The 27490-nt window shown below is 40.4% G+C and overlaps 1 protein-coding gene across 4 annotated transcripts; it reads right to left on the bottom strand.

Moving 5' to 3' along the window:
• Positions 1–61: 61 nt before the first annotated feature.
• ECI2 (enoyl-CoA delta isomerase 2) lies at positions 62–26494 on the bottom strand. Of its 4 annotated transcripts, XM_048309998.1 has the most exons (12): positions 26376–26494; positions 16166–16221; positions 15487–15676; positions 11505–11667; positions 10524–10622; positions 8606–8797; positions 7714–7783; positions 6248–6350; positions 4562–4682; positions 2424–2513; positions 1439–1582; positions 62–609 (listed from the first exon to the last, which is right to left on the bottom strand). In XM_048309998.1, exons 4-12 carry the CDS (start codon positions 11625–11627, stop codon positions 454–456), a joined length of 1098 nt encoding a protein of 365 aa, XP_048165955.1. In that variant the 5' UTR covers positions 11628–11667; positions 15487–15676; positions 16166–16221; positions 26376–26494; the 3' UTR covers positions 62–453. The 4 variants fall into 4 exon arrangements, with proteins under 4 accessions (XP_048165955.1, XP_048165945.1, XP_048165966.1 ...); XM_048309988.1 differs by lacking the exon at positions 15487–15676 and having other exon boundaries at positions 26376–26454; XM_048310009.1 differs by lacking the exon at positions 16166–16221 and having other exon boundaries at positions 26376–26434.
• Between the last annotated feature and the right edge of the window lie 996 nt (positions 26495–27490).

Here is a 27490-nt window from a genome sequence, read left to right as displayed (position 1 = left end):
AACTACTTGCCCTCTCATTGAGGATGTTTCACAGGAAGAATAAGAATCACCACAACAGTAATTAAATATTTTGATTTATTGTTTCATTAATACAGCATTTCCTTCCCCACAGACAAATAAAAAGAATCACTCATAAGATACTTATTGAAGAGCTATCAAAATAGGGCGCTATAGAATCTCTTGATTCTTTTGAAAGACAATCTGCTTTAGTATTATTCAGAAACATCACTGGTGCCTACAGAATAACAAACCTTTTTTCCCCAACCTAAATATCCATAATGGATCCAAGGCACATAAGAGTGTATTAATTTTGTGAACCAGGTTTAACCTAGGACTCAGAACAGAGATATACCACATGAAAAGATATAAGAATTATTATTTGAAGAGAAAGTTCATTAACGATGACGGCAGATTAGGCTACTGCCAGCTGGTGAATTATTCTACTGGTGAAGATTAGAGTTTTGATTTCCTCTGGAAGAAGCTGACAATAGCATTTACACATTCATCAGACAACCACCTCTCCGTCAGCACTTCACACTCTCTACTGTTGACTGCATGGAGCTTCTCCTTTTCCATACTTCGTAACAGCTGCTTTGACACTGCCAAGGACTGGAGAATAAAGAGAGGAACATTAGGAGGGTGAGTTTTCTATACTTGAATGCTTCAGGAAATAATACAAAACCCTCACTGCAAATAACATCACATCCTAACCCAACTGCAATAACATCACATCTCTCAGCTTTTAGTCAACATTTTTGCTGGAAGTATTTACTGCATTTAATTCCCCAGACTGCTAATAAGGTGTAGAAGGCTCATGGGAAGCAAACCAGCAGTCCACTAAGTGCTCATTATCAGAGTAGATGGTCAAAAGAAACAAAACCCATTCAACTGTCTGCAGTGTCAAATGTAACTTGCATTATCAGCAGCTGGCACAGCTGTCTCCTCCTGTTCAAGGTAACACAAGACCACTGTGACTTCAGTAGTCTTGCCAACTCTAAACTTGGGAGCAGGATCACTGAATTCAGCAAAAAGTAAAGCCACCCAGCATCATCTTGAGCACCCAGAGTGCACACAGTACAATTAATATTGCAGAACCAGTGGAAAGGTTCTTAAATATAAACTACTGCCAAAATAAAAACCTAAGAAAAGCCACTCAAGGCACTCAGAGAGACACTGCACAGGTGGAGCAGTCAGGTAATTTGTAAGGCTTTTCAGCCACTGCATTTCTCTGGACAGTGCACTATCTTAGATGCACACAGAGCAGAAGAGAGGGATCTGTTTCCCAGCAGCAAAGGGAGAGATCTGTGCTTGAGGGAAAATATAATGATCCTCATTATTTCAATTAAGGATGAAGTGAAATGAAGTGACAGGAGAGGTTTGGCAGAAGAACTGGGAATGCTACAGGCTTACAAGGTGGATAAAAATGAAAAATACTGACATTTTTGGGGAGGCTTGCATAAGCTTCTAATCTTGCCCAAACTTCCTTCTGGAAACTGCTGTCAGGGAAGACCTCAGTCACAAGTCCCTGGGCACAGGCTTCTGCTGCAGTCAGCTTTTTATTGAAAAGCAACATCTCACTTGCCTATGTAACAAAAAAGAAAGTGTGATTCAATAAGACACAAGACTTGAGCAATCTGACAGGGAAGCTGCATGCTTCCACATCACATTCATTTTAGTCTCTTGCTTGTTAATATCTGCCCTCTGAAAAGAACAGAGACTAGATTATTATGATGATGATTATTATTGTTATTATTAAGGAACTGCCAGATACTGTCTACTTCAAAGCCCCTGCTCGAGCAGAGTACTCAGTCCCATCATTCAGGCCATATGAAGCAGTTAAGCAAGTATCACGCCCAGTGTCAATGCCTGGGCTTCACCACTAGGGACTGGCCTACAGTTCCTACTGTTCACTACTGTACATGGACTGTACATGTCTTTTCGAGCAGAGCTCCAAGGTTGCAATCTGAAATTACCTCATCATAAATATATTTGTTCACTTTTGCAGTGACTCCAAGATTTCTAGAACATGTACTGGCAGGCTGTATCTCACTGAATAGAATACTTTTGATACTGGGATATCTATGAAGCACTTGATCTGCTCTTTACAGATTTAAACCCTGCTCAAAAAAATACATTATATTAATGCATGAAACATCAGATAAGTCTTTTAAACTGCCAAGACTTTTTCTGTGGGATATCAAAAGAAGAAGAAAGGATTTATGCTGTTCTGAGAAAATTTGGATTCTGCTTCTTCATTTTTCTTTCTACTTTTAATTTTTTTTTTAAGTTACTATTATGTAGTTTCCTCATTTCTAGAGCAGACAGAGAAAATAAAAGATGGACAGACTACACTTGCTCTCATGGTCAGAGGATACCAACACACGAAGGTCAGATGATCCCACAAGCAGTGTAGTCATTCTTACCTTGGCTAAGCCCATGATTTTTGGAAACAGGTAAGAGGAACATCCTTCTGGGGACTGCCCAAGTTGACTAAATGGGCTGTGAAATGTAGCCTGGAAAAAAAAAAGGAACAAAATAAAGGAAACCTTACATCACAGCATGGAATTAAAGTACTAGCACTTAATTTTCATTTTAAATCTTCTACTGAGACAGAGTTCACCAAACACATCTGAACTGTTACCATAATAGGCTTCAAACGCCATCTGGAATCATTGCTTCATCCTTTCAATGCACCCCAGAGCTGGCTTGTATAATTCCATTCCCTTATCCAACAACCCTATTGATGAGTTACATTATTTGAATACAGCACTTAGAGAAACTAATGTGCAAAGTCTTTACAGAAAGGATGTTCATGTACATCTGCCTTAAAAGTTATTAAATACGTGTTCCAAGTAACTTAGGAGGCAAACAGAATTTTTGCCTTCCTGAAGGCACACCAAGTTTATTCTTCTCCTGAAAAATTCAAGTCACTGAATCTTCTTTCCCCAAATTTTAAGCAAATCTAAAAAGAGCCTGTGCCAGAAATGCAGCAAGGGGTCATACAAAATAATACCATAATTGCAAGTTAGAACTGAACAGTGAACCATCTTTTAGAACAGAGAACGATCAACTTTGAGAAGGCTTCCATAAACTTGAAGATAATAGGAAAATTGTCATGAAGGATAATCTAAGTAAAAGGCTAGCTTAGATCCTATAGAAATCCTCCAAGAACTGTTACCTAGGGTACAAGCAAAAGCTGTCCCAGCGCAGGTAGGAAGGTACCAATAGACTCTAAATAATGAGCTTGTCATGGACTTTAAACACAGACATACAGAAAGTGAAAACTATGTCAGACTGTAAGTATGACACTAATATAAACCTGCAGGGATTTAAAAAACAATAGAAATGCAAGGCAAAGATACGATGCATTTATCAGGCAGTAAAGGAAGTTCAAGTATGAATTTCAAGCCATTCAAGAAAGAAGGATAATATTAACAGGACAAAACATTTCATGCTTATTTGGATTAAACTTCAACTAAATCTATACTAACTCATGGCTGTAAGGAGATGATACGCTGAGTGGAAGTGATTAGACTTCCAAATAGTCTTAATAAAATTGAGAAGTATAAGTAAGAAGATACTATTGAATATGGACAAGTTAAAGTTTGTCAGGAACAACTTGGTATGCAGCATATGACACACGACAGGGAAAACTGTTTTACTGGCAACTTTATAGCAAGGGATCCAGGTGTTAGATCAGCCCACAAGTATGTAAATCAACATATTGATTTTTGACGCCCAACACAGTGGGATGTCAAATCAGAAATACAGCCTGCAGAACGTGGAGAAGTTCTTCTGCTCCATTTCACGTCAGTAAGACATGAGCTGATGTGTCCAGCTTGTGCCACTACGCTTAAAGAGACACAGAGCAAATGGAAGGAGTCCAGAGGAATGTGTCTACAGGCCACATGAGGAAAAGCTGAACAAATGTCAGCTGTTTAGCTCAAAAAAAGGAAAAGATTGAATAGAGAAGGTAAACCTGAGATATATCTAATAGGCTAAGTACACTGATGGCTAAGGTTATTCTAAGGGAGGATGAATATAGACTGCTCTTTAAACTGAAGAACTAGAAACAACAGGTTCACCCTGTAGCAAAAAAAGATATCTATGGACCATAATTGACTGAATAAATCATGCACATTAGACAAGCACATGACAGGAGTGACATGGTCACAAGTGATCTGTAATGAATTACTTCAGCCAGTTACAGAACTTCCATTCCAGAACAAACTTTTTCTCCCCCTTTCACACCTAAAACGGGCCTTACAAACATCATTTCACATCACCTTTGAAGAGGGGCTCTTAAAAAAAAGAGTCTGTAAGCTGGAGTTAGTAACTTGATAAGCATAACTACAGCACAGGGAATTCCATGCATGTTAACCACTGATGTACCCCTGATGTAGCCCTGTGCTGGTAATTAATACAGACAGGTGTTCCTTGATGTGATATACAAAACCTTTAAGACTTTTCTGAAGTGTTCTTTTCTTTCAGATTACCCCAAATCAAATATTTAATACAGACAGAGGCTTAAAGACTGTCTTGGGATAGGCCACGTACTTACCCTGTCAGAAGCATAGACAAGGTCACACAACCCAAGGACTGTTACACAGATTCCAATAGCTGGGCCATTTACCACTGCAATCAGTGGTTTAGGAAAATCAATAAAATGACCCACAAACTCTCTAGAGGGAAAAGAAAACAGAAGGTGTAAGATGTAAGAGACACATCTCAAGTGTTTTTCATCCAACAGATACAAATTTCAAAACACGTGATTAGACACTGCATAACAAAACCCAAGAGCTAGATAGAAACTACATAGTCTTTGGTTTTTCAGCCTCTCAGAAATGAATTCTAACAAAATAAGAGCTATTTGAAACAGCTGCATTTCCTTAGCAACTAAGAATCAAACATGTACATGTCAGCAGAGCTTTTCTAGTTCCTGCGATCAAGTTATGGAAGTGTTTTCCTCTTCAGCTACAGTTGCTGAATACAGGTCACTGACAAGAGTCCTCTGCCTGTATATCCATCCCAACTCCACCCATGGGATGGCCATTCCCTTCACAGACTCTGTTCTGCAGTGAAGCCCCAACAGGCAGCAACACTGGGATGTTACCACAGCACAGAACTCCCTAGTGCTCTTCTGCACAGGCTCAAGAAACAGCATTTTGCTTCATCTGACAGCTGCTTCTCCATCCAAGAGGTGCGAAATGAATTCTCAAAATCAAGCATTTTCCAAAAGTGAACAGTGTTGTAAGAACTCCATTCCTCTGGCATCTCTGTGCATTGGTTGTAGTGGAACACTGTGCCTGTGTAGAAGTAACAGCCCAGCAAACACAGGCTTCTCACAAGAGCAAGGTTAAATACCACAAAGCACACGAGACTGCCTTGTGCTGAACACCCTACAAAACACTGCAGGCTGGAACACTTGCCAGGTGCCACTGAGTAACATCTTCACAACAGGCTCACACTGCATCATGATCACTTCGAGGGGCACCTGTGACCCACAGAGACAGCTCACCTAAGTAAAAGCTACAAAACTGAGTACTTGCAGTTCATCTTTAAAACATAAATCAAAACCACTGCTTTTCTGTGTATTTTAGCTTTTCCACCAATTGCAAGTGCCTGAGGAAACAATCCAACTTGCAAGCATCTCTCAGATGCAATTATCACATACAGAAGTAAAAAAGAAGACAAAATCTGCTTAAGCAGGGAAAAAAAAGAAAGAGCCCCTTGTGTCAGATGATATCCCTGATCTTCTTGGCCTTAGAAAAGAAATTCATTTAACCGGTAAATTCAAATTTAAACCAAGATCTCAGAATTACTGGGCAATTTTGAACAAGTTCATTACACCTGTCTCTATTCAAAGAAGTCTGACAGCGAAGGTATTTTGGCACTTCCTGCTAGTGTAGACACTGCTGGATATCAAAAACCCCACAATTTTTTCATGTACAGTTAAAACAATTTTTCATTATATCTGCATGTACTTTGGGAACTAAACAATGAAATCAAGTCTTCAGCATCACTGTATTTAAAAAGACTTCTAATATTAATCTATTTATTTCATACAATTAATACCACTTCCTCCCACACCATCTTTGTGTTTATGCACAGGGTGCGCCCTTAGACACAGTCACCTAAACAGATGAATCGTAGCATAACTGGGTCCCTGCTGTTTTCTAACCATGCCTGCAAATTATATTTTACCCATTACAGTAACTTATGCATATATGAAACCAAGATGTTCTACTTGAGTAATACTGCTCCATCTTTTGCCATCTTCTCCATTTCACCAGGCTGGACATTAGTGAAATTATTCAGATCATTTCCACTACTATAGTAGTCTCCATTTCCTGCAGAGAACACATAGGAGTAAATGCACCAATGGTTTCTGAGTAGGAAAGAGAAGCTTTCATTTATTACATTTACAAAAGAATTTTATCCCCAGTGTCTAACATTGTTAAGTCATTAGACGGATTTTCTCGAAGTATACACAATATCTTAAAGGACATCTATGGTTTAAAACTAAGTTTCTGACTGTCAATTTGTTGAAAAGAACAATCAGTAAAAAGCCAAAGAACATTAACTGTGAAATATTTGATGGGGAAAATTAATTTTCTTTTTTTTCTGTAACAGTGTCAGATGGAAAAAATATTTTATTTCTTTCCCTGCATACTTCCCCAGGTATTTTTTTTCTGTCAATTCACAAGCATTCAAATAATTAGATGTGAGAAACTCTTTTTTTTAAACAGGACAATGGAAATGTAAGTTGATGCATCTCTCTTCACCCACCTTCAAACTGATGAAGAAATCAAAAGTAGATAGAATAACCTATTTAATATGTGGTAGTTTCACATTTTTAATGATCTATTTAGAAAAAGGCACAGCAGTCTAAGGATAAGACTGACAGCACTGCATTGCCATGACTGTACTGGAAGATGGTTCTTCAGTAAAAAACAGATAAGCTGGTATTCAATGTATAAGCCAGTTTGAGGCACCACCAAAAAAGCAAGCAGCATTTAAAAGCTAGACTGCATGACTTAATTGCCTGAATCACCCTATGTTCCATGAGGACATTCACAGGATGAGACCTACTTTACACTGCAGTGCTCTTATTCACTGTGTGCAAAGGAACAGAAAGGTTTGTGCAGAGGTGTTTGCTGTGGACTCATAGCTATACATGTGTTAGACTTTCCAGCTCCAGTTGTGTGAATCACCCTTCTTATCTTGTAACAGCTATGGTGCCCAGTCATTGCTACTGAAAGGAAATTCAGCATCCTGGGAATGGGAACCAGGTGTCGGTAAAGCAGACAGTGGAGAAGAATTTGCATGCAATTACCTCAGAGTAAACAGGTTTAAGCCCAAATTCACCTTGAATTCACACTACTTAGTTGCCAGCCAAAACTCAAGTTTTGGCTAAATTCCTAAAAAGACACTTCTCTGCAATGAGGATGGACCAGACAGGCAGCTATTCAAAAGTAATAAAGCCCTTAGGAGTATTCCATGTCCATCTTCTCAGCTGAGAAAGATGTTCTGATGTAACGGCAAGCTTACTTAAGAATTTGAAACACCAGCTCAAAGAAAATCTGCCAAAACACCCTGGAAAATCTTTGGTCTATAATATAGGAAAGAATTTCCTCTCTTAATTTTATCTTAGTCTAAGCACAGGTAGGAATTTCATGTCAGTACTGTACTTTGGTATAATATAAAACATACCAGTAATAACTGCTATGGTAGAATCATTTTTTCCAGCTTCTTCAAGTGCTTTGATAATTTCTCTGTACATCTGCATAAAAGGAAAATCAACAAAGTACAAATGTGATGCTGCAAAAGAACATAAAAACGAGATTGACACTGACAACAAGGAACTCAAGAGACAGATTAGCTATGATCCTTTTAAGCACTGAAAAATTTGTCATGCGCAAGAAGTTTGGTATTACACGTGAAGTACTTCTGACCATAAAGACACACACTTGCAATACTCAAAACTTCCAGTGCAAACGTAAAGGACAAAATAAGGTCCTTTGCAGAAACAAACACTGACTTGAAACAGCTAATTTCAATACAGCAGTTTAAGTGGACAAAATAACACATGAAAGAATCAGCAGCAGTGGTGTGAAGACCCTGCTCTGGTATCTCTGCAGTTGTGAACCAGGATGATCATGATGCTTCCAACAGGAGGGACTTACTCATGAAGGTAACTACGGGAAACAGAGGATCACCTACACACGCATGCAGCAGTGCTGAGCCAAAGGCTGCACAAATGCTTTATTATACTCAAGGCTGCAGTCAAATCTTGCATGCAAACCACAGGCCAGTCCTCCTGCAGTTTGCCGTTTTAATTTAGTGCAGACCATAATCCTATATTGTTGAAAGAAATCAAGAGACACAAAAAAGCCTAATTTGTAAAATTTTAGCTGAATGATTTCATTTTGTACTAGATGTTTATTCCTTAGGTTGTTGTTGAAGTCACAATACTAATCCCTCATAAACTTCAGACCACCATGCTTCAGTCACTTCTGCTAAACCTGTAGTAAGGACTCTAAAGATTTAAGTAGCTTATCCAGAAAGAAATAAATCATTAATCCTCCCAAGTTCATTTCTTTACCTGATGGTTGATGGCATTTTTCCTATCAGGTCGGTTAAACATTATCTTCGTGATATTATTTTTGGTAGTAACTATTAATGTTTCGTAGCCATCATGTCTGCCCTCTTCTGGAGAAGCCTCTTTCTGCTGGCTAGCAGATTCTGCAGAGACCAGACTTGAGACAAGTTCAGCATATTTCTGTCTGGCATTATCCTGCAAGAAAATAAAAGAAATTAAAAAATAGGGAAGAAAAAGAAAGGGAAAAAAAAGGAAAAAATACTAAAAAAAAGAGGTAAGATGAAAATAACACACACAAGATTATGAAAAGCTAAAATTTAAATCAGTTACAGTATTAATAAAATGGGTACCTGGATGCAGGGGGAGGGGAAGGTGACTGCTTCAGGACAAAAGAAAACAAAAATCTCTATTAAAATATATTCCAATTAAGGGGGTGAGGACGGGAACACGTATTATTTGAACACTGCAGAACATGCTTCAAGTCACCTTAAAAGCAGCAGCAATAGATTCACAAAAGAGAAGTGCATAGATGCTTGGATAATGACATTTATTTTGCTGGAAGAGTGCCCCCATCCATGCCTAAGCTTACCAGAGAGACCTTTGTCATATTGCCAGCATTTACACATTTCTGTGGATCCTTTGTTTCTGCTTTCCAGTTGGACATTTCTCTAACCGAAGTTTTTATTTTAGAATAGTGTTGCCAAAAATAAGAGCACTGAAATGGATCTTACAGCATTTTAAAACTGCTTGAAGACAACAAGTTTTCACTTGCACTAACAAGTTTTCATTTAGCACTAACATGACACTCAGAAGCCTAAAGAATCCTGTCTCCCTATTTCTAAAGTAAGCAGTGATTTAAAATAATTTTAAGTACTTGGTTGTTACAACCTATTGGCTTGAAAGGATAATATACTTTGAACAATTCTATAATCCATAATGAGTAGCACATGAAATTGTCTATCCACTCTCCACTCTAACTTGAGGAGCCAATTCTTCTCCTTAAGTATTTCTTGACTACTCCTAAAAGCAGCAGGGCCATCTCAAAAATAAATCCAAAACCTCAAGCTAAAAAAAAAAAAATCAAAATGCACCCCAAAAAACCTAAAGCGGAACAGTATGTTGTATTCATGAAATCATGCAACAATGTTTTGTTTAAAAAAAATAAAAAAAGGAAAAATACAAAAAACCCCCTCTATATTAAAGAATCTTTTTGACTGAGCTCAGCAACTACTACTGAGCAGCAGCCCTAATGCAGCACAGCTGATTTGAAAAGTTTGTTTCCTTCATTTAATAGCGACTGAGGAAACCATGGTACCTATATGCAGTCAGACTTACTAAAGCCTGCATGAAAAAGGAATGCTTATGTATCTCTGCATCTTTATTCTTCCGGCTTGCTTCACTTGACTTCTCTAAAGGTTATTAAAGATGCTAAAAATGTCAAGATGTATTGAGAAAGAAAGAATGAAGAGGCTCTCAATACACCAGTTTTTCCTAGCCTTTTAGTCAACAGTGTAAGAGACTGACATTTTAAAATGACAAAGTTATGAATATGCTGAATTCAGAGATTTGGGTTTTGTTGTAAGAACTGAGAAGCTCAATCCATCTTTCTTAAAGACAAGAGCAGAATAGACCATAATACAAAAGAACACTACATTTACTGAAAATCACCACATAAGATCTCTTGCACAGATACAAGCTAGCAGCAATAACGTAGAACTAGGCTTACACACACACACAAAAAAAAAAATCTCCAAACACTGAAGCAGTAAAGTGATTGAGGAATACAGAGGGAAACATTTTGATGGCTGAAGCAGAGTTGCTCAGCTAGCATGTTCTTGTCATCAGCCACTCACTTAAAGACCAGACACTTCAAGGTAGAGTACTCTACACAGTATCTAAGGGAAATTATGGGTTTTGTCACCTGAGACAAATTGCCAAGAGAGTTCCATGCATCCCACTTGGCTTTCTTGACAAAGTCCAGCATACCTGGTTTTGGAGCATTGCAGGGACCTTCAGTAGCCTGAAAAGAGAGTGAAACAAACTTATTTAAACCTTTGATTAAAGTATTCTATGATCAGTTTTCCTGAAGAAAAATAAACTATTGGAAAGAAATATTTCAAGTGGGAAGCAGGAAAGAAAGAAAAAGTACATTTATGAGCTCACTATTATTAATTAGTAAAGCTACCTGGAACCATCAGCTGTCTTTAAGGTTTTTCGAAATGAGTTACTGATTGCCTTCCTCAACATAACAAGCCACAGCCTGTACTGACCCTGCAGTCACTCCTGATCCACCAACACTTCCCCAAATACCAATACAAGCCCTGCTATGGACATAAAGCTATTTCTAGAAAGGTCCCCTTTCATGCTGTGTAAAGAATAACCTTCACTCAAACTGTGGAGGAACAGTTCCTTGAATTCAAAATAGACAAACAAAAAACCCCAAACAAAACTTATAATGACCATACTAAAAAAAAAGAGAGGAAAATACCACAGAAATCAACTGTCAAATGTCAACACCATTATATTATAGGCCCAGATAACTGTAGATACAAGAAATTTAAGAGGAAGCATGCAGCCTACTTTTTTTTTCCTAGGCATAAGCCATTTTCCAAAGCTGAATCAATATTATTATATGGAAGGCATCCCACAATGGATGTAATTTTGCTCTGTTTCTTTGAATAAAGGTTCCTACTCAAAGCATAAAAAACCAGGTTTGGCTTCCCTCAGAATTTAGGCATTTTAAGGGGCTAAAATTTCAAGAACAGAATTTAAGCACGTAAAATCCAGGGCCTGTTAATGCACAATACATTTGAACAGCCTGTATTTTAAATAAATTTTACAGGTCCATCCCCTCAGGTTATAAATGCTCCTTACTAAACAAAGTAAGTCAAGTCAAGCCTACCTGTTTAAACAGAGCATAGAGTTTCAACTTGGTTTCATTCCCAGGATCCTTTTTCAAAAGCTTCAGCTGTTCTTGAGCTTTTTGGAAGTCCTTCTGGCTGACCTGCATGGTGGCTGCAGTCATGTGCAGGTGAATTGCTGGAGTGCAAACAGCTTGTGCTGGCCTGGGAGTAAGTGGGGAAAAAAAATCCCATTATTTGACTTTTGTGAAAGGCTAGAGGAGAAACAAATATGCTGCTTTTTAAGACATTTAAAGTAAATGTGAAGTATTACATACAACACTAATCAAAACAACAAGAATGATATTAAAAGTCACAAGAAAGTTGCTTTAGAAGTTTGCTTTTGCTATGATATAATTAACCTTTGGAAATCATTAAATTTTATTAATTATTTAAATCTCACCCCCTTGTACTCAGCGCCTTGAATAATGCATTCAGTTCTGGGCCCCTCACTACAAGACAGACATTTTGGTGCTGGAATGTGTCCAGACAATGGAACAAAGCTGGTGAAGGGTCTGGAGCACAAGTCCTGAGAGGACCAGCTGAGGGAGCTGGGGGTGTTTAGCCTGGAGAAAAAGTGGCTCGGGAGGGACCTTACCACTCTCTAAAACTGCCTGAAAGGAGGGTGTAGCCAAGTGGGAGGTGGTCTCTTCTCACAGATAACAACTGTGAGGATGAGAGGGAACAGCTTCAAGTTGCACCAGCAGAAGTTTAGATTGGCAAAGAAAATCTTCCTAATATCCAGACAGGTGGCCAGGCACTGGAAGAGGCTGCCCAAGGAAGCAGTGGAGTGAGCCACTGTGCCTGGAGGTATTTAAAAGATGTGTCTATGTGGCCTCTGGGGACGCAGTTTAGTGGCAGATTTAGCAGTACTGGTTTAATGGCTGGACTTGATGATCTCAAAGGCCCTTTCCAACCTAAATGATTCTATGATTAGCAGCTTTATATGTCCACGAACTGAGGTGAGGATGCAGCCTGTCTGCTTTGTGATCTTTTCAAGTGTGTGTGCTTCTAGCTAGAAACATCTCAATTTGAAAGCCTGGTTCTCCAATCAGGGCAGCACAAGTGAAGACTAATTTCAAAATGTTCTTTGAAAAAAGACTGTCTGTAAGCCAGCTTGTAGGCACTTAAGAAAAAAAAAAAGGCAGTCAAAATATTCTGGGAGAACAACTTCCCACCACAAAAAGGCAATTCCATCAAAACCTCCCGCAAAAATACCAAACCTAACCCAACTCTACAATGCTTTGTAAAAACAGTTTTATTTCAGTAAAGTTTGGTATCAAAAGCCAAGAAGTCTGATAATTTTGACTTATTTCAAGAGGGTAAAAGCATGTTGTCACAGGGGTTTTTTTGGTTAAATGGCAATATACATTAAGCATTTTTACTATTTTAAAGTGTTTGCAGTTTATGTCTGAACCTTCCTTCTCTATTCTATTAAAAAGAAAAATAGCCTAACTTTCCCTACTCTAACTTACAGACACACCTGTCTTGTTAGAACATCATACATAATAGATTTCATAATCAGTCTCATTTGAAAAATTAATGAATATCTCAAATGGAGACTGACAGAATGCTTAATCAACTTAATGTTAATATTTCAGTTACAGGACAATCATTTAAAAACCATGGAAATTCTGCCTTTTTATACAGCTTAATGAGAATTTTAAAGATGTTCTACAGCCTACCTCAAAAATATCCTCATTGCTCTTATTTCTTAAAGAGAATTCAATTTCTGCTGCAAGCCTTAAAGCTGCAGGCAGAAAGTGTGAAGAATGTGAACTGCCCCCCATTAATTTTATTCCTCTTTCATTTTATGCAGCTAGATGGTTTAGGTGCTTGTACAAATGTTTGTAAGATCTATTGGTTTTATGTCCTATTACAGCCTTTCTTCGTTAATAAAATCTAAGTTCTGACATTTTGGAGATACCAAGTTTGAATGACAGACACGGAAAGAATATTTTTTTTTTTATACACAGAATTTCCTTTGAAGTGAAAGAATTTCAAAATTTGGTTCAAAATCTTATGCCAGTAGCAAGAAACCTATCTGAATAATACCAAATGGAATAGGCTAGCAGAAAAGGTTGCAGGAACAGAAAGTCCTTTTAATTGAGTTGATGCATTGTAAACTTATTATTAAGATAGCAGCGCACCCAGACAAACATGGGGTTAACAACTCTCACTGTAACCAATATTCAAGCTGGTGTGTTCAGAAGCCTCTGTCAAGAGTTTAATGAGTTCATCCCTTAAACAGCTGGGGATTATTTAGCCAACTTGTGGACTTCATTTACAGCATCAAAAAAAGACTTTCAACAGGAAAAAGTGCACCTAAATGGACACAGATACAAGTTTTTTAATACTGCATCCCTTTCATTAGTCTGCTCCAGAGTCCCAGAACATGACCCTTTCAGATCCTATTTCCAAACATGTTTTTGAAATCACATTTACAGGAAGAAGAAATGAGAGCTCAGGAAGAATAATTGTTTGTTTTGGTTTGGCTTTTTTTTCCCTCCGATTTTGCTAGCCACCTTTGGAATTACTGGAATGCTACTGTCCCCAAGATGATCTGTGTATCTGCTACAAATTTTCTTGTCAGTCTAGGCAGTGACTGAGGTAGACCCCATGTTTAAAAATGGAGATTTGGGTTTACACCATGTTTGACAATCTGGATTTCACTCCAGCCTGGCTGTGGTCAATATCATAAAAAGGCTTTAAGAATCTCTTTTATATACAATTTGATAATGATCATAAATTAATGAAAGTTGAGGATGAGCAGCTGGGGAGAGGAGAATGCCATAGAAGCCAGTCTGAAGGTATGTACACAATATTTGCTGTTAAGGTTGGCTTGGTTTTTTGGGGTTTTTTTTGGGATTTTTTTGTTGTTTTTTTTTTCATTTAGCAGGTCATGGTTCTCTTCCTTATTATGGATGCAAAGTAGACAAGTTAGAAGAGAATGAGAAAACAATTAGGTGAATAAAAAAATCTGGCTGGGGAAAAGTGGAATGATCTTTCAGTCAGTACAGGCTCAGAAGAACTTTGCTGTTTGGTTATATTCACTTTTGCTTCTAAGTTAAAAAATGTTTGGGTAAAACTATCCACTTCAACTACTTCATCTTTCATTCTTCTTTTCCTCCTTACCTACTGATTTGTAATAGGAGATTGTGCAACCTATTAAAGTCTGTTTATAAGAAAAGGCCTTTTATCTTTCATTCTTCCTTGCTGCTTATAGCTCAATTCTCTGCAGGACTTGATGATTCACTCCATTCCCTCTGCCTTCTGATCTCAACAGACATTTCCTACACATCAGAGATGCTCATCAATTCTCGACATGCTAAGGCTAAGCTGATTACTATGATTTCTCTATTAAAGTAACAACAAAGGATGAAAACACAAAGGAAAAATTAAGTTCTTTCACAATTAATTCATCTTGGACAGGACTTCATTCTTCAGAGGCACAACAAACAGCAGTAAGAGAGTGCCTTGATCCCAAGTAAATCACACAGAGTGAGGAGATGACTCGACACCTCTCAGCACACACAGAAGCGCTGCCACCTCTGGCACTGCACAGTGGTGCTGTGCCACAGTCCCAAGGGCAGAGGAGCTGGAGAGGCTGCTGCAGCACAAGGACGGAGAAGCAGGAGGGGCTGCTGCAGTACATTTTGGGACAACTTGCTCCCTCCATCTGCTGCTCTCTTGCTGTGATACTGAGTCCTTCTTAGTCACTCACTGAGCAAATCCACACCCCACTTTAGTGGCCACACTTTGTGGAAAACACGCAAGGCAGGCAGAGAGCCTGGAACCTGACATACAAGCTTTTAATTCAGGCAGGAAAAGAAACCTAGGAAAGGCAATCAAAAACCCCTCTGTATTTCCCTTTCTCATCTACTCACAGCAACAAAGCAAAATGATTTCCTTCACAAAGCTTCCTGTTCATGGCCCTGCACCCTGTGGACAATTAGCTGCCACTGCCCCACTGCTACAAATTACCTTCGCTGTAGTGGCACCCACAGAAGAGCAGAGAGGGCTCGGTAACCTCCCCCAGCTGGGTAAAAGCCAGCCCCCACCAGAGAGACAGAGTCACAGAGGAGTCACAACTTGGCAGAGCAGTCAGAGTCCATGACAAATGCCTGCATATTCCTGCAAGACCAGCAACTGGGGATTTCGCAAGGTGTACACTCTGAAAAAAGAAATAAATCCTGGGCATCACTGCCTGAACCTGAAACATCCAGGCTGACAATCATTTCATGTTTATTCCCTTGTTTCAGACATCTCTTTGTTGCTATTCAGTCATTCAGGATATCTTGGAGGCTCGCCATTCATCCTATTCATTCTACCTGTTCACTTAAATGTCTCTCATCCCAATAAAAATTCAAATCTTAAATTTAAGATTTCAATTACACTGAAAGTAATTTCTCACTGTTTATATGATTCACAAAAAGACTTCAAAGCCTGTTAAAGGCAAGCCTCTCACTTCCGTGTAGCTCTATCACTTGCATAAGGACTTTAAAAGAGTTAAAAATGCCAACATTTTGTAAAATACTGACTGCTCACTTTCTAACTTTTAAAGCAACATTGCAGTTTCCTCATTAGGATTAAACAGAAGTCAAAAGATCTCTTTGGACAGGAAACATCAGGTACATTCAGCAAAAGAAAGGGATGGATATACCTGAAATCCATCTTCCATTTACTTAGTAAAAGTTTTCTTTTAAACGTTAGTAGATCCTGGGGAAATAAAGCACATAGAAAAGCAGTTATAAATCCCATTAGGATTAAAAGCAGCGGCTGGTGCTAGATACACATGGGTTTAAAACTCTTGAAATGGAAAATGGTCATTTTACATTATTTTAAGCAGCTTTAGGGAGAAAAGCATGAAAAAGAACAGGAAGTGTTGTTAGACAGAAGCAAGAAGCACATTAAACTGTCACTTGGATGAATCCTGCAACATCTTTTGTCCATTATGTTTAACACTTCAGATAATGTGTGCAATATCCCTTCTTTGCCATGATCACTATCTCAAGGTGCTGTCATTTTTTCCATTGCTCTTTCCACATGTTCCTCATGCAGAACAGTGAAGGGCATGGTAACCACCCCATGCCATTTCCCACACACAAAGGGTATTACAGCATCATAAAGTGCTGCTATTTCTGCTCATGTCCTTTCCATCTTAAGAGAAAATAAAATGAAATACTGGTTTGCTGCTGCTATTGTTTGAAGAGTTGTATGGGTTGGTTTTTGTTGGTTGTTTTTTTTTAGCTATGACACAAAGCAATCAATTCCCACAAACCTCAAGATGCTAAGTGTTTGGTTATAACCTAACACAAGCTTCTGACTGCATGCCTCTCCAGAGTCCCTGCAAAGAAGAGAGAGAACATTTCCCAGCCCAGCCCACAACTGATTTGAAGGTGTCAGCCAGACCTTCAATTGTTCTACAAGGCTCAGGAGCCTAAAACCTATCCCAAGAGCACCAGCAACTGCTCTTAGGGGTGCTCTGAAGTCACACAGGAGAGCAGCTCAAAGAGACCTCCTTGCTCCCTGTCCTCCTGCTGTGGGGACATATCCATCCGCAGCGAGGAACCACGCGTGCTCTCTGCCAAGGTGGCTGGGGCGGTCCTTCCCTGCTGGTGCCTGGACAGTACCACTCCAACCAGTTTCAGGCTTCAGTCCCCCTCTTTCAGTAGCACTTCTCTCATTTTGATCCTCTCTTTAAATTATCCTGATTTTTCTCCCCGGAAGGGAAAAGGGATTTGGAGAAGGAATAGCAACTTTGGATTATTAGTTCAGATACATCAAGGGGCACAGGAGCAGAGCTGGTGGGAAAGCTTGTCCCCACTGGAAATTGCAGCAACTGCTAGGAAATGAGGTGTGTGAGGGGAATAGAAACCTGTATTTAAACTGTAACCATGAGAAAATGAGTGGACCATCTGAAAAAAGAAATTTAACCTGATACACCAACTTCGCTCATTCCCCTCCTCCCAAGCCTTCATATCAGAATCTCTAACAAGATGAAAATAAAAAGAAAGTTTGACAAATAATTACAATGAGCAAAGCATTAGCAGTACCACGCTTCCTTGGTAACCAGGAAAATAATATTTATCATTTTCCATATTCACTTGCAGTATTTTCTTCATGCAGTAAATGTAAAAGTTGTACTTCATTTTGCTGACAAGAGGAAGCTATTGTCTATGCTGTTAACACAAAAATGATTAGAAAATTTTAATCTGCAGATTCCCCAAGTTATCATTCATCATGCCATTGGTCACATTCTACTGAATCCAAACAGATAATAATGTAACTTTAAGGACTCATACATTTTTTTACATAGCCCGAGCACTCACACAGCAATGTAAGAGCTTTTCCCATAAAGATTAAAGTGGAGAGGGCTCATTTCTGCTGTATCTCTCCAGTTATTCTCCCCATACAAGCTACCCAGGTCTGAGCTGGGAAAAAGAAGAGGCACCTGAAAATGCTAAAGCAAACTGAGCATCCTGTGGCATGTTTGGAACACTCATGCTCCTTTGCTGTTGGAAAAAAAAGGAGCGCTATGGAGAGCGTAGATGGTAAATTTACAGATAAATTCTGGGTAGTTTCTTCTGGCTGTAGCAGTTTCTTTCTTTATGCCATCTTATTACAGGCTGCTCCCGAAGAAATTCAGATCATTTAAATATACACACTACTTCTCACCATACACTTTTTTCAGTTGAGTTTTTTTTTTCTTTTCTTGCTACTAAATTATTTTTTTATGTGTGCCTCTCAAATCAATGATGCCTGTTGCTGCTGTTAGACTTCTGGCTGCAAAGCACTCTTCCTCTAAGTTGTATAGACAGATTTTCTCACAAATAGGAGTTGTGCAGTAGGCAGTGACACTATAATACTAAAAGAAACCTCAGCTTGACAATTTTTACACTAATAAAGGCAAATTACTTCAGGTTTTTATTTCTAGGTCTGTCCTTTCAAGTTTCTTCTCTTATACTGGGAAACGTGGAGTAACCACTAGGAGAAGAGAGGTGGTGAGCGAGTGGCTTCATGGTACTTCAGCTGAGGTTAAGCCACAACAGGCCTTTTTGATGCCCAAGGTGGGGCACAAAGGGTTGAGATAACAACAGATCTGACCAGAGCATGTTAGAACAAATTTGTTAAAAGCATTGATTAATTTAATAGTGGCTGGTTACAATGCTGTTCCATTTGCTCAGAGTTCCTGCATGTGGGCTCACAGTCCCTATTCCATCCATGGGGTCTTATCAGCATCGAAGTTATTCTCTAGAAATCAATGCATTTGTTCATTTGGGGATGAAAAATACCAAGTTTTATTAACCATGGCGATACCATGAAGGAGATGATGACTCAGTAGACAGAACTCCAGCCTTCCTAAAAAAATCCCCAAGCCATAAGGAAACAACTATCCATCCCTTCCTGTTCCACCAGCATAGTCCCTGGCTGTACCCCACTATACTGCAGCGTGGAGTAAACTAAAATTTATTGCTATCAGGCAATAGGAATGTTTCTAGTGTTCTCATATTTCCAGTGTTCCTAACTAGTAGAAAACATCAGTGCAAATACTCTATAAACAATTTGCTTGCTGCTACTTTAATAAACAAAGAAATGAGAGCCAAATTCTTTTCTCCTTTACATTAGGATGTTTCAAGAGTTGCTCTAAACACAAGTTTTGTGTATAAATCCTTATCAGCTTTTACTATTTTACACTCCTACACTGTTTTGACATATAAAAACGGGAGGATAATTATGTGTCTGTTGGCAAATTGAAGTGCTGAATCACTGTTGTTTAGTGCAAGTGGCTCAGCTGTGCTTGATAGTTTCTTTTTCAATATTAAAGAATAGCTAAGAATGAAGGCTCTAGATTACCATTCACTGAGATATGAAATGCTCTGATCTTTGTGCTCTGTACAGGCACAGTTTTATTTTACTCATTCTCTCATCACAGCTGCTGGAAGGGAAACTAGGATCATCTCCTGAAATCTCCACAAGAATTCTCTTTCCAGCAGAGTAACTAACAGAGTCCTAAACCTTTTCTTTAGGTTGCCTGGACATGGTGAATGACTAAAGCATGAGAGAACCTCCTGTATATTCTCAGTTCATATAAGACACCTCTACGAGCAGGAAGATTTACAGATAGATATCCTGTGAAACACATTCGAAAGTTAAAAATAAGAACATTAGCATAAAAAATATACAGCTGCAATACTCATACATGTGACATTTGCTGAGAACCACTGAGAGTTTATTGCAGCATTTGGAGAGCAGCAAACTCAAATAGGTTCCTTACACATCCTTATCCAAGGTTACTTAACAAAATGTTATGAACAAATACTCAAAATAATTTTGTTGCTAATGGAAAAAGGAAAAAGCCATTTTGATTTGGCTTGCAGGGACAAATCTTCTTGGTTGTATGAAGAGCAAGAAAACATGTAACTAGTTTAATGTTAACAGCCAACGTAGGTAGGTTTCTTGATGCAGATACAACCAGCTGCTGGAGCTCCCACCCACATCAGAACACACACTGACACTCCTCATAGTGCAGCTGAATCAGTGAAAGAAAATTTTTCTCTGAGGCTTACTTTCTCTCCTGAATCCATGACACCTAGATGCAATGGGGGTGGACACAAAGAATACTGAACAAAACAGTAACGAAGTAGTATTTGCCAATGGCTTATCCTGTACAAATCCAGAGCTCTTTCAGACAGCTTAGAATTAAACACTTTAGTTCTAAACACAAAGTAGCACACTGCTCTTGGTTTTGTCAGTGTTTCCAGCATCCACAGTCAAACAGACCAACAGGTTGTCTTTAAAGACCTGGAGCAATTTACTCAACAAAAATCCAATGAACTGAAAAGGAATTATACACATTAAAGGGGACTTCGTGTCATGTCTTACCAAGACATTGTAAAAAGCTTAAATTATAGCATTTGGAAGGCTGCACCTAAAGCAGCAGCTCCCAAGACAGAGGTCAGAGGATCATGTTGAATTGTGCCAGTTATAAGCGGGGATGCAACAAGGGTGGAGCCAAAGTGGCTTCTATCATTGTAGAGATCATGAAGAACTGTTGGTCCGGGAAAGAGGCGGACAACCCATATAACTTGGAAGTTCTTCCTCTGAATAAAAGTGTGCTTTATCTGGCATCTTACTGGCAATTAAGTAAAACAACACAAAACCAAACAAAGATTCTTTTGTTTCAGAAACAGGCTGACTATAATGACACGTTTGAAGCAGTCAGCATTTTACAAGCATGAGTATCATGGTATGAAATGACAGCATATTTGAAATTAATGGTTAGCTTCTAAGGATCAAATTATTAAAGAATTATTGACCATTCTATAAGCTATATACTTCTTACACCAGACCTTATACCAGAATAAATATTATCACAACACCTTACCAGAAAAACAGTAGCCACTCTTTTGGAGGGCCAAAGAAACAGCAAAGAATCCATACAGCACAATATTTCTAAACCTCAATAAATCATTTTTATTCCCATTTAAGAATGGAACCTCTTCTATTCAACACCGGTGAGACCACACCTGGATTACTGATTACTGCATCCAGTCCTGAGTTCCACAGCACAAGAGACATGGTCATACTGGGAAGAGACCAGAAAAGAACCAGGAAGATGGAGCATCTCACATTGAAGAGAGTCCTAGAGAACTGGGATTGCTCAGAAAGCTGTGATCCAAGACAATCCATCCTCAAGATGTCCAGACACCTTGGCTATGAACTGTGAAATCCAGCTCAATTACATACAGCTTGCTGCTCTGGATTACATTTTGTTGATTTTAAGCACTGTGTGTATTTCCACTCAAAACAGTTTAAGAGTGTCCTTAAATAAGCACGTAAGTTTACCAAGACACTTCTCTGGAAAACTATCCAATCAACTCACCACTACCTTTTATCTTTTAAATTGTATTGGTAAACCAGCATGTGCAAACAAAAAAAACCCTGCAATTAACATGAGTATTTGCAGAGAAAGCCTCCCATTAAGAGAGTTATTTGTTCATTTTCCTTTGACTAGTTAAGCCCACAGTGGATTAGTTTATTCCAATGGCTGTGTTTCAGAATCCTAGGCCTTAAAGAGAAATTCAAGATCCATTGGTGGTATAAAGACCCTTTCTGAAATACTTGAAAGTTACCTTACAAATGCTAGAAGAAGCTGATTTTACTAGTATTCTGCAAAAGCTTACTGCAAAAGTCAAATGGCACAAGGTTTCAAGAAAGGAAAGAAGGTGGTTTCTTTAATACATAAAACAAAAGAAATATTACTACTTAAAAGGTAAGTAAAGTATGATGAGCTCTCTAAACTTACTATTGACTTGCACCAAGACAGAAAAGACGAAGCTTGGGGAAAAAGTAAGTTTAAAATCAAGGCAGGTATGTGCTCTGCTTGCTTTTCTGGTGCCCAGGCAAGGGTCTGTGACCCACATAACTCACAACATCAACTAGAACTACAGATCTGACCTACTAAAGATAAGCATGGTTATCTCGAGCAGGAGGAGCAGAGCAGAGTACCTGAGCACTACAGAATCCAGCATAAGCCAAGGAGAGCTGATAAACAGAAATCTGTCATAGAAAAAGATGTTGGTTGATAGGAATAGCAAAGAGTCGAGCAAGGTGCATTGGTACAGCCTGAAATATAGCACCAAGAGGCACAAGCGTTAGAGACTCAGAAACCAAAACACAGGAGTCTGTGTAAGACAGCAACAGGGAGTAAAAACATACTCCACAGGGCTTTTGTGGTGTAGGATCAGGGTATGTGTTTTGTACTGTGGATAAGACACAGCCTTTGTATGTGGACACTTTTCCCATGTCAGTGAGCCAGGATGCATTCCCACTCAACCGCTAGTGGGTGGGGAAGTTGGCAGGCAGATGTTTGGGAGGCTGCAGGACATCTGCTGCCTATGCCACACTGAGATCAGGAGGGAAACAAGACCCAACTCACCTACATCTGGGGAAAAGCTTCAGGCATAAAAGCAACTTCTACTGCCAGCACCAGAGGTTTTGGTACAGACCCCCAGGAGACTCAGGAGTGTTTGCAAACAGAGTTTTTAAGAATATAGTCTGATCTATTACTTGAAAACAACACTACAAAAACCCAGTCTTCCTCCTTGTAAAAGGGAATTGGATTAGGGATGACAGCAGACAGCCGGAAAGAAAAGGAAAGCAGCTGCTGCAATACAGAAATAGGCCCTGGTAGGAGGAAAGTAGGTGAAGAGGCAATAGTGTCCTCTTTGCTCAGCCAGCATGAGAACATCCGAACAAAGCTACTAAAATCTGTACGTCCATACCCAACCACAACTATCTGAGTAAGATCGACAGAAAGGACTAGACATTTCCCACCACAGGGATACAAGGCAGACTCTCTCTGAGGCCAAAGAGGTCCTCATGGCCAAACCTGGAAAAAAGAAACAGAACAGAAAAGGGGATACCACCAGACTTACTCGTCACCTCCAGGATGACAGCAGACTCAAAGATGTTTTCCACAAGGCAAGGCTTACATGTCCTCTGGGTGTGCTGGCATCCACAGTTCCCCCCAATATTATCTCTCCTCACATATTAAAAAGAAGTAAACAAAAACCTGTGATGCAGGTAGTACAACATAAACAGCAACCAAGAAGCCTTTTCAGGGAATGACCTGGAATACTGAACTGCTTCTCACTGAATGAGGCCCTGAGCACAGGCATTTGATGAAACAAGAAATAATCTCTCAGCTGCAAGAGATCAGTTCTTCCTCCACCCTCAGTGGAGCAGCTTCCTCATAAAAGCACAGTTTCAGGGGAAAGACAAAGCTTCTGGGCCCTAAAGACCCAGGACTTTACATCTGACTGGCTTAGTGGGAGGCAAGGCAGAAAAGACCCATAGCTCTTCTCTATGTGTCTACAGGGCTGCAGTTAGACAGAGGTAAAGGAGGAGATGGAAGGGTTATAATGTCCTGCTTTGCCATAAATGTATCAAAGGGCCCCTGATATAATGACCAACAAATGCAACTGCACTACCAAACAAAGGGTAAGCAATTCAGGGAGCAGGATCATTTAACTCCCAGGCAGAAGTACAAGAGGGTTGAATAAGGACTGTTGTGTATTGTCCTGGAACTTTATAACACCTGAGCTCCTGCTATGTGGGTGGGCTGTAAACATCCAGATGTTTTGTCATGAGATGATGAGGGGATGCCAAGAAGAGATTTGGAATGCTGCTCAAGAGACAGATGGAAGTGAACTTGAATTCTTAAGACTGCTGCCTCCCAAGCTGAAAACTAGATACTGTAGTAAGGAGAGATTTACTGTAAGCAGGAATCAGGAACAGGGAAAGACCAACACGGCTACAAAAGCAAGAAGAAGCCAACAGCGTAAGACAAAATTTACTGGTTTTCAATTCACTTTACTTAAAGACCAGCATTTAATAGTGCTCCTATGAAACAGGCTTTTCTGAGAAATAAAAGAGTAGCTCATGGAAAATTGGTCTTTGACAAGATCTGACCTCCTTTAAAGCTGCTGAAATAACTGAACCAAGGACTACACTTGGAAGTTCGTGTGTGACAATGTTACTGTCTCAGTTTGACCAGGAGAGTGCTCTTGGAGAAAGTCTCTGAGCTGCTGCCAACTCCACTCCCTTGGATTGTGCAGCACAGCTGTCTTGGCACATACAAGTCAGATCCCTTCTAGACTACATAAAACTGAGAGATGTCCTCCAGCCACAGACAGGCATTCAGTGCTGGGATCGCATGACAACTAGACCAAAGGAACCCCTCAGAAAGGATAGCACAGATGCAGGTTTCCCAGCAGCAAGCATTCAGTGCCCAGTGGTCTGCCTGACCAGATATGGCTTCACAGCAGTGGTGTTGCGGGGCCTCCAACCTCAAAGATCTGAACACAAAGACTGTCAAGTACGTACAGCCCCAGTAAGACTCTTCTGAATGTGCACTTGTGTCAGCTTTCCCCCTCCTCAAATGAATTCAAACTTGAAATATTATATATTGCAACGTGGCAGGAAAAGAAGAGCCTGTGGAACTCACAATTCCATTTCTGAAAGGGTTATGAATGTCTTGCTTAGGAAAACAAACAAACCAAAACAAAGTCAGAGGAATCCTTGCATTTTGCCTTTAATTTGTACAAGTCTTTCTCTTTCCCTGTTCCAAGGATACGACTCTTTTTTCCAAGTTTAGACTGCAAAAAACGCTTCCTAAATTCACTGGCACAGCAATGTTGCTAGTGTCTTTGATATAATTCTGCTTGCATACTGGTAATACAGAAAACAAAGCTCATCTGTCTGGTGCTCTGGCATTGGAAAAATTGCACTACTTTCCTTTATTATATCTGATTAAAACACTAAAAGCATGAACCCATTATTAATACTGATGTATGAACTGCTATCTCATAGAGAATCTTGCCATTTCAAATAGATGTGACTCTACCAGCCTAATGATGATCAGCAGGCCAGTCTTTTACATGTTTTCCCAATTTAGAACTGCTTTCCCTCACTCTCACTGTAACAATTTAGCTACATTAAATTAATATTATTTAGCTGAGAAAGCTTGCCTAGAGAGTTCTTTTTTTGAACTGAGGGCAGAAGTCATACAATTCTCTTTTTTCTCCCTCTATCTTATGATGTTCATGTACTTAACTTCAAATAATTTCTTACAAAGCTTTGGGTGAAAAATATTACAATTTAATGCATAAATGTCTTACAGTCTTCTGGTCAAGATGCACTCGTGTCTAACTGACTTGGATACTTGAGTAAAAGCATTTCACATATGAAAGCGTGCATTATAACAGTCAAATATGAATGTTTTTAACAATCAGAGTATCACACATCTTTAAATCTATTGATATGATGATGCTTGCTTCACTATCCCATTTAGGAACTTGTTTACCAAGTATACTTAACGCACCAAATGCTTGCTTTTTCTTTAGTATTAAGCTATTTTTGACTGGAAGAGGAAATTCTATGAATTAGCATACTTTGTGATTCTTATTCACATACAAGCAATTTTATAGAGGAATTTCCAATTCAGCCATTTCAATTAAAATGTTAATCACGCAATTCCAAGTGTAATTGCAACTCAAGCCATCCCTTCTGCTTTCCACTGCCCAGCTAACCCTGAAGGTGCACAGCTCCTACACTGCACACTCCTGCACGTGACACTTTATTTGGAAACAGCTTAGAGACAGTATACAATAAATAAAGGCGTAGAAGATACTGCATGATTATTTGGAAAGCCAAAACAGTCTTAGCAAGAAGCCCTAATTAGCTGGACCCACAATTAAACTTGATTTTGTCAAGGCCAGGCTGGATGGGGCTCTGAGCAACCCGGTCTAGTGGAAGGCATCCCTGCCCGGGCAGGAGGGTCGGAACTAGATGAAGGTCCCTTCTAACCCGAACCATTCTACGATTATATGACCGATGGGCCTGGTAAAGTAAAATAAAATACAGAAAACAAGAAAAGGCCAAAACACATTCTCCTCTACATTTCAGTACGGTTTTGGATACCTCACCAACAATTTTTCTGCTGGTTAAACATTCGCCTCAGGAAGGCATCAAACACAGGTTTCCCACTCCCACGCTGTGTTCAAACACTTAAAGGTGGCTGGTACGGCCGGAGGTGTCCCCAGCTTTAGCAGAAAGACTTCCCCCGTTTGTCAGGATGAGAGCGGCGCCCGGCCCGACGCACTAACGCCGGGGCCATCCAGGGAACGCCAGCCCGGCTCATCCAGCGGCGCGGGCAGGGCAGCACCTGCTCTGCACACCGAGCCCCGGCGGGAGAGAGCTGCGGCTGCCCAGCCCCCGGCAGACGACCCCGGCCCGCGGCTGCCGGCCCCGGCCGACCCGGCCCTTGAGGGGCCCCGCCGGGCAGCCCCGGTGCGATCGGCACTCACCTCGTCCCGCAGAGCGACCGCCAGCACAGCCTCCGGACAAAGGTCAGGGCCGGGGACGCCATAACCGGGGAAAAGAAGGCGGAAGCGGGGAGGAGACAGCAAACCCCGCCCCGCCGGGGAGGCCGCGCCCCGGGCTGGGCGGTGGCGGCCGCCCCCTCTACCCGGGGGTGGATCACCGCCTCCATCGCCGCGGGGAGGGCGGCCTGAGGGCGGGGCTGGGCGATAGCGCCGTCACGGCACTGTCGGTGGAAGAGGTGTGGTGCTGCGGTGTGTGGCGGCGCTTCGAAGCTATGCCCGGGAATCACAGAATCATTTAGGTCGGAAAAGACCTCTGAGATCACCGAGTCCAACCTATGACCCAACACCACCTTGTCAACTAGACCATGGCGCCAAGTGAACTAAGGGAACTTCATGCTATTGTTTCTTGAACGCCTCCAGGGATGGTGACGCCACCACCTCCCCGGACAGCCCATTCCAATGTTTAACAACTTCGTCCGTGAAGAAATTCTTCATAATGTCCAACCTGAACCTCCCCTGGTGCAGCTCGAGGCTACGTCCTCTCATTCTGTCGCTGGTTGCCTGGGAGAACAGGCCAATCCCACCTGGCTTCAGCCTCCTTTCAGGCAGTTGTGGAGAGTGGTAAGGCCACCCTTGAGTCTCCTCCAGGCTAAACACCTCCAGCTCCCTCAGTACTGATAATAAATGATGGAGAGCAGCTTAGTGAGCCAGCTCCCTCAGTACCCTTGGATAAATCTCATCCAGTCCCTTAAACTTGTGAGTGGCTAAAGGTGCTTTAGGAGCTGCTCAGGACCCTAAACTCACTCACAGCAAGGGTAACAAGAAGACCAGGCAGTTCCACATGCTGCAAATTGTGCAGGGTCAGAAATGGAACCAGCTGTGGCGCAACCCGGGTGGGCGGCTGAGGTCACCATAGCAATCAGTGGAAAATGAATTGATATGAAACCAGAGCCCTTTCATGGGCAAAAGTCATGGGCTTGCCTCAGTCCCCCCCAAAAGCAGCTTGTAGTGGGCATTGCATCATTAATTAGAGCCACTTACTGTACTAACTTTCTATTTAGGTAGCTCCTAAAATGTTTGTATTGTTGCTTGTGCCC

Source organism: Corvus hawaiiensis, chromosome 1 (assembly GCF_020740725.1).
Source record: "Corvus hawaiiensis isolate bCorHaw1 chromosome 1, bCorHaw1.pri.cur, whole genome shotgun sequence".
NCBI classification, from domain to species: domain Eukaryota; kingdom Metazoa; phylum Chordata; class Aves; order Passeriformes; family Corvidae; genus Corvus; species Corvus hawaiiensis.
The sequence above is the reverse complement of the archived record's forward strand: the minus strand, read 5'-3'. Positions and strand labels throughout refer to the sequence as shown.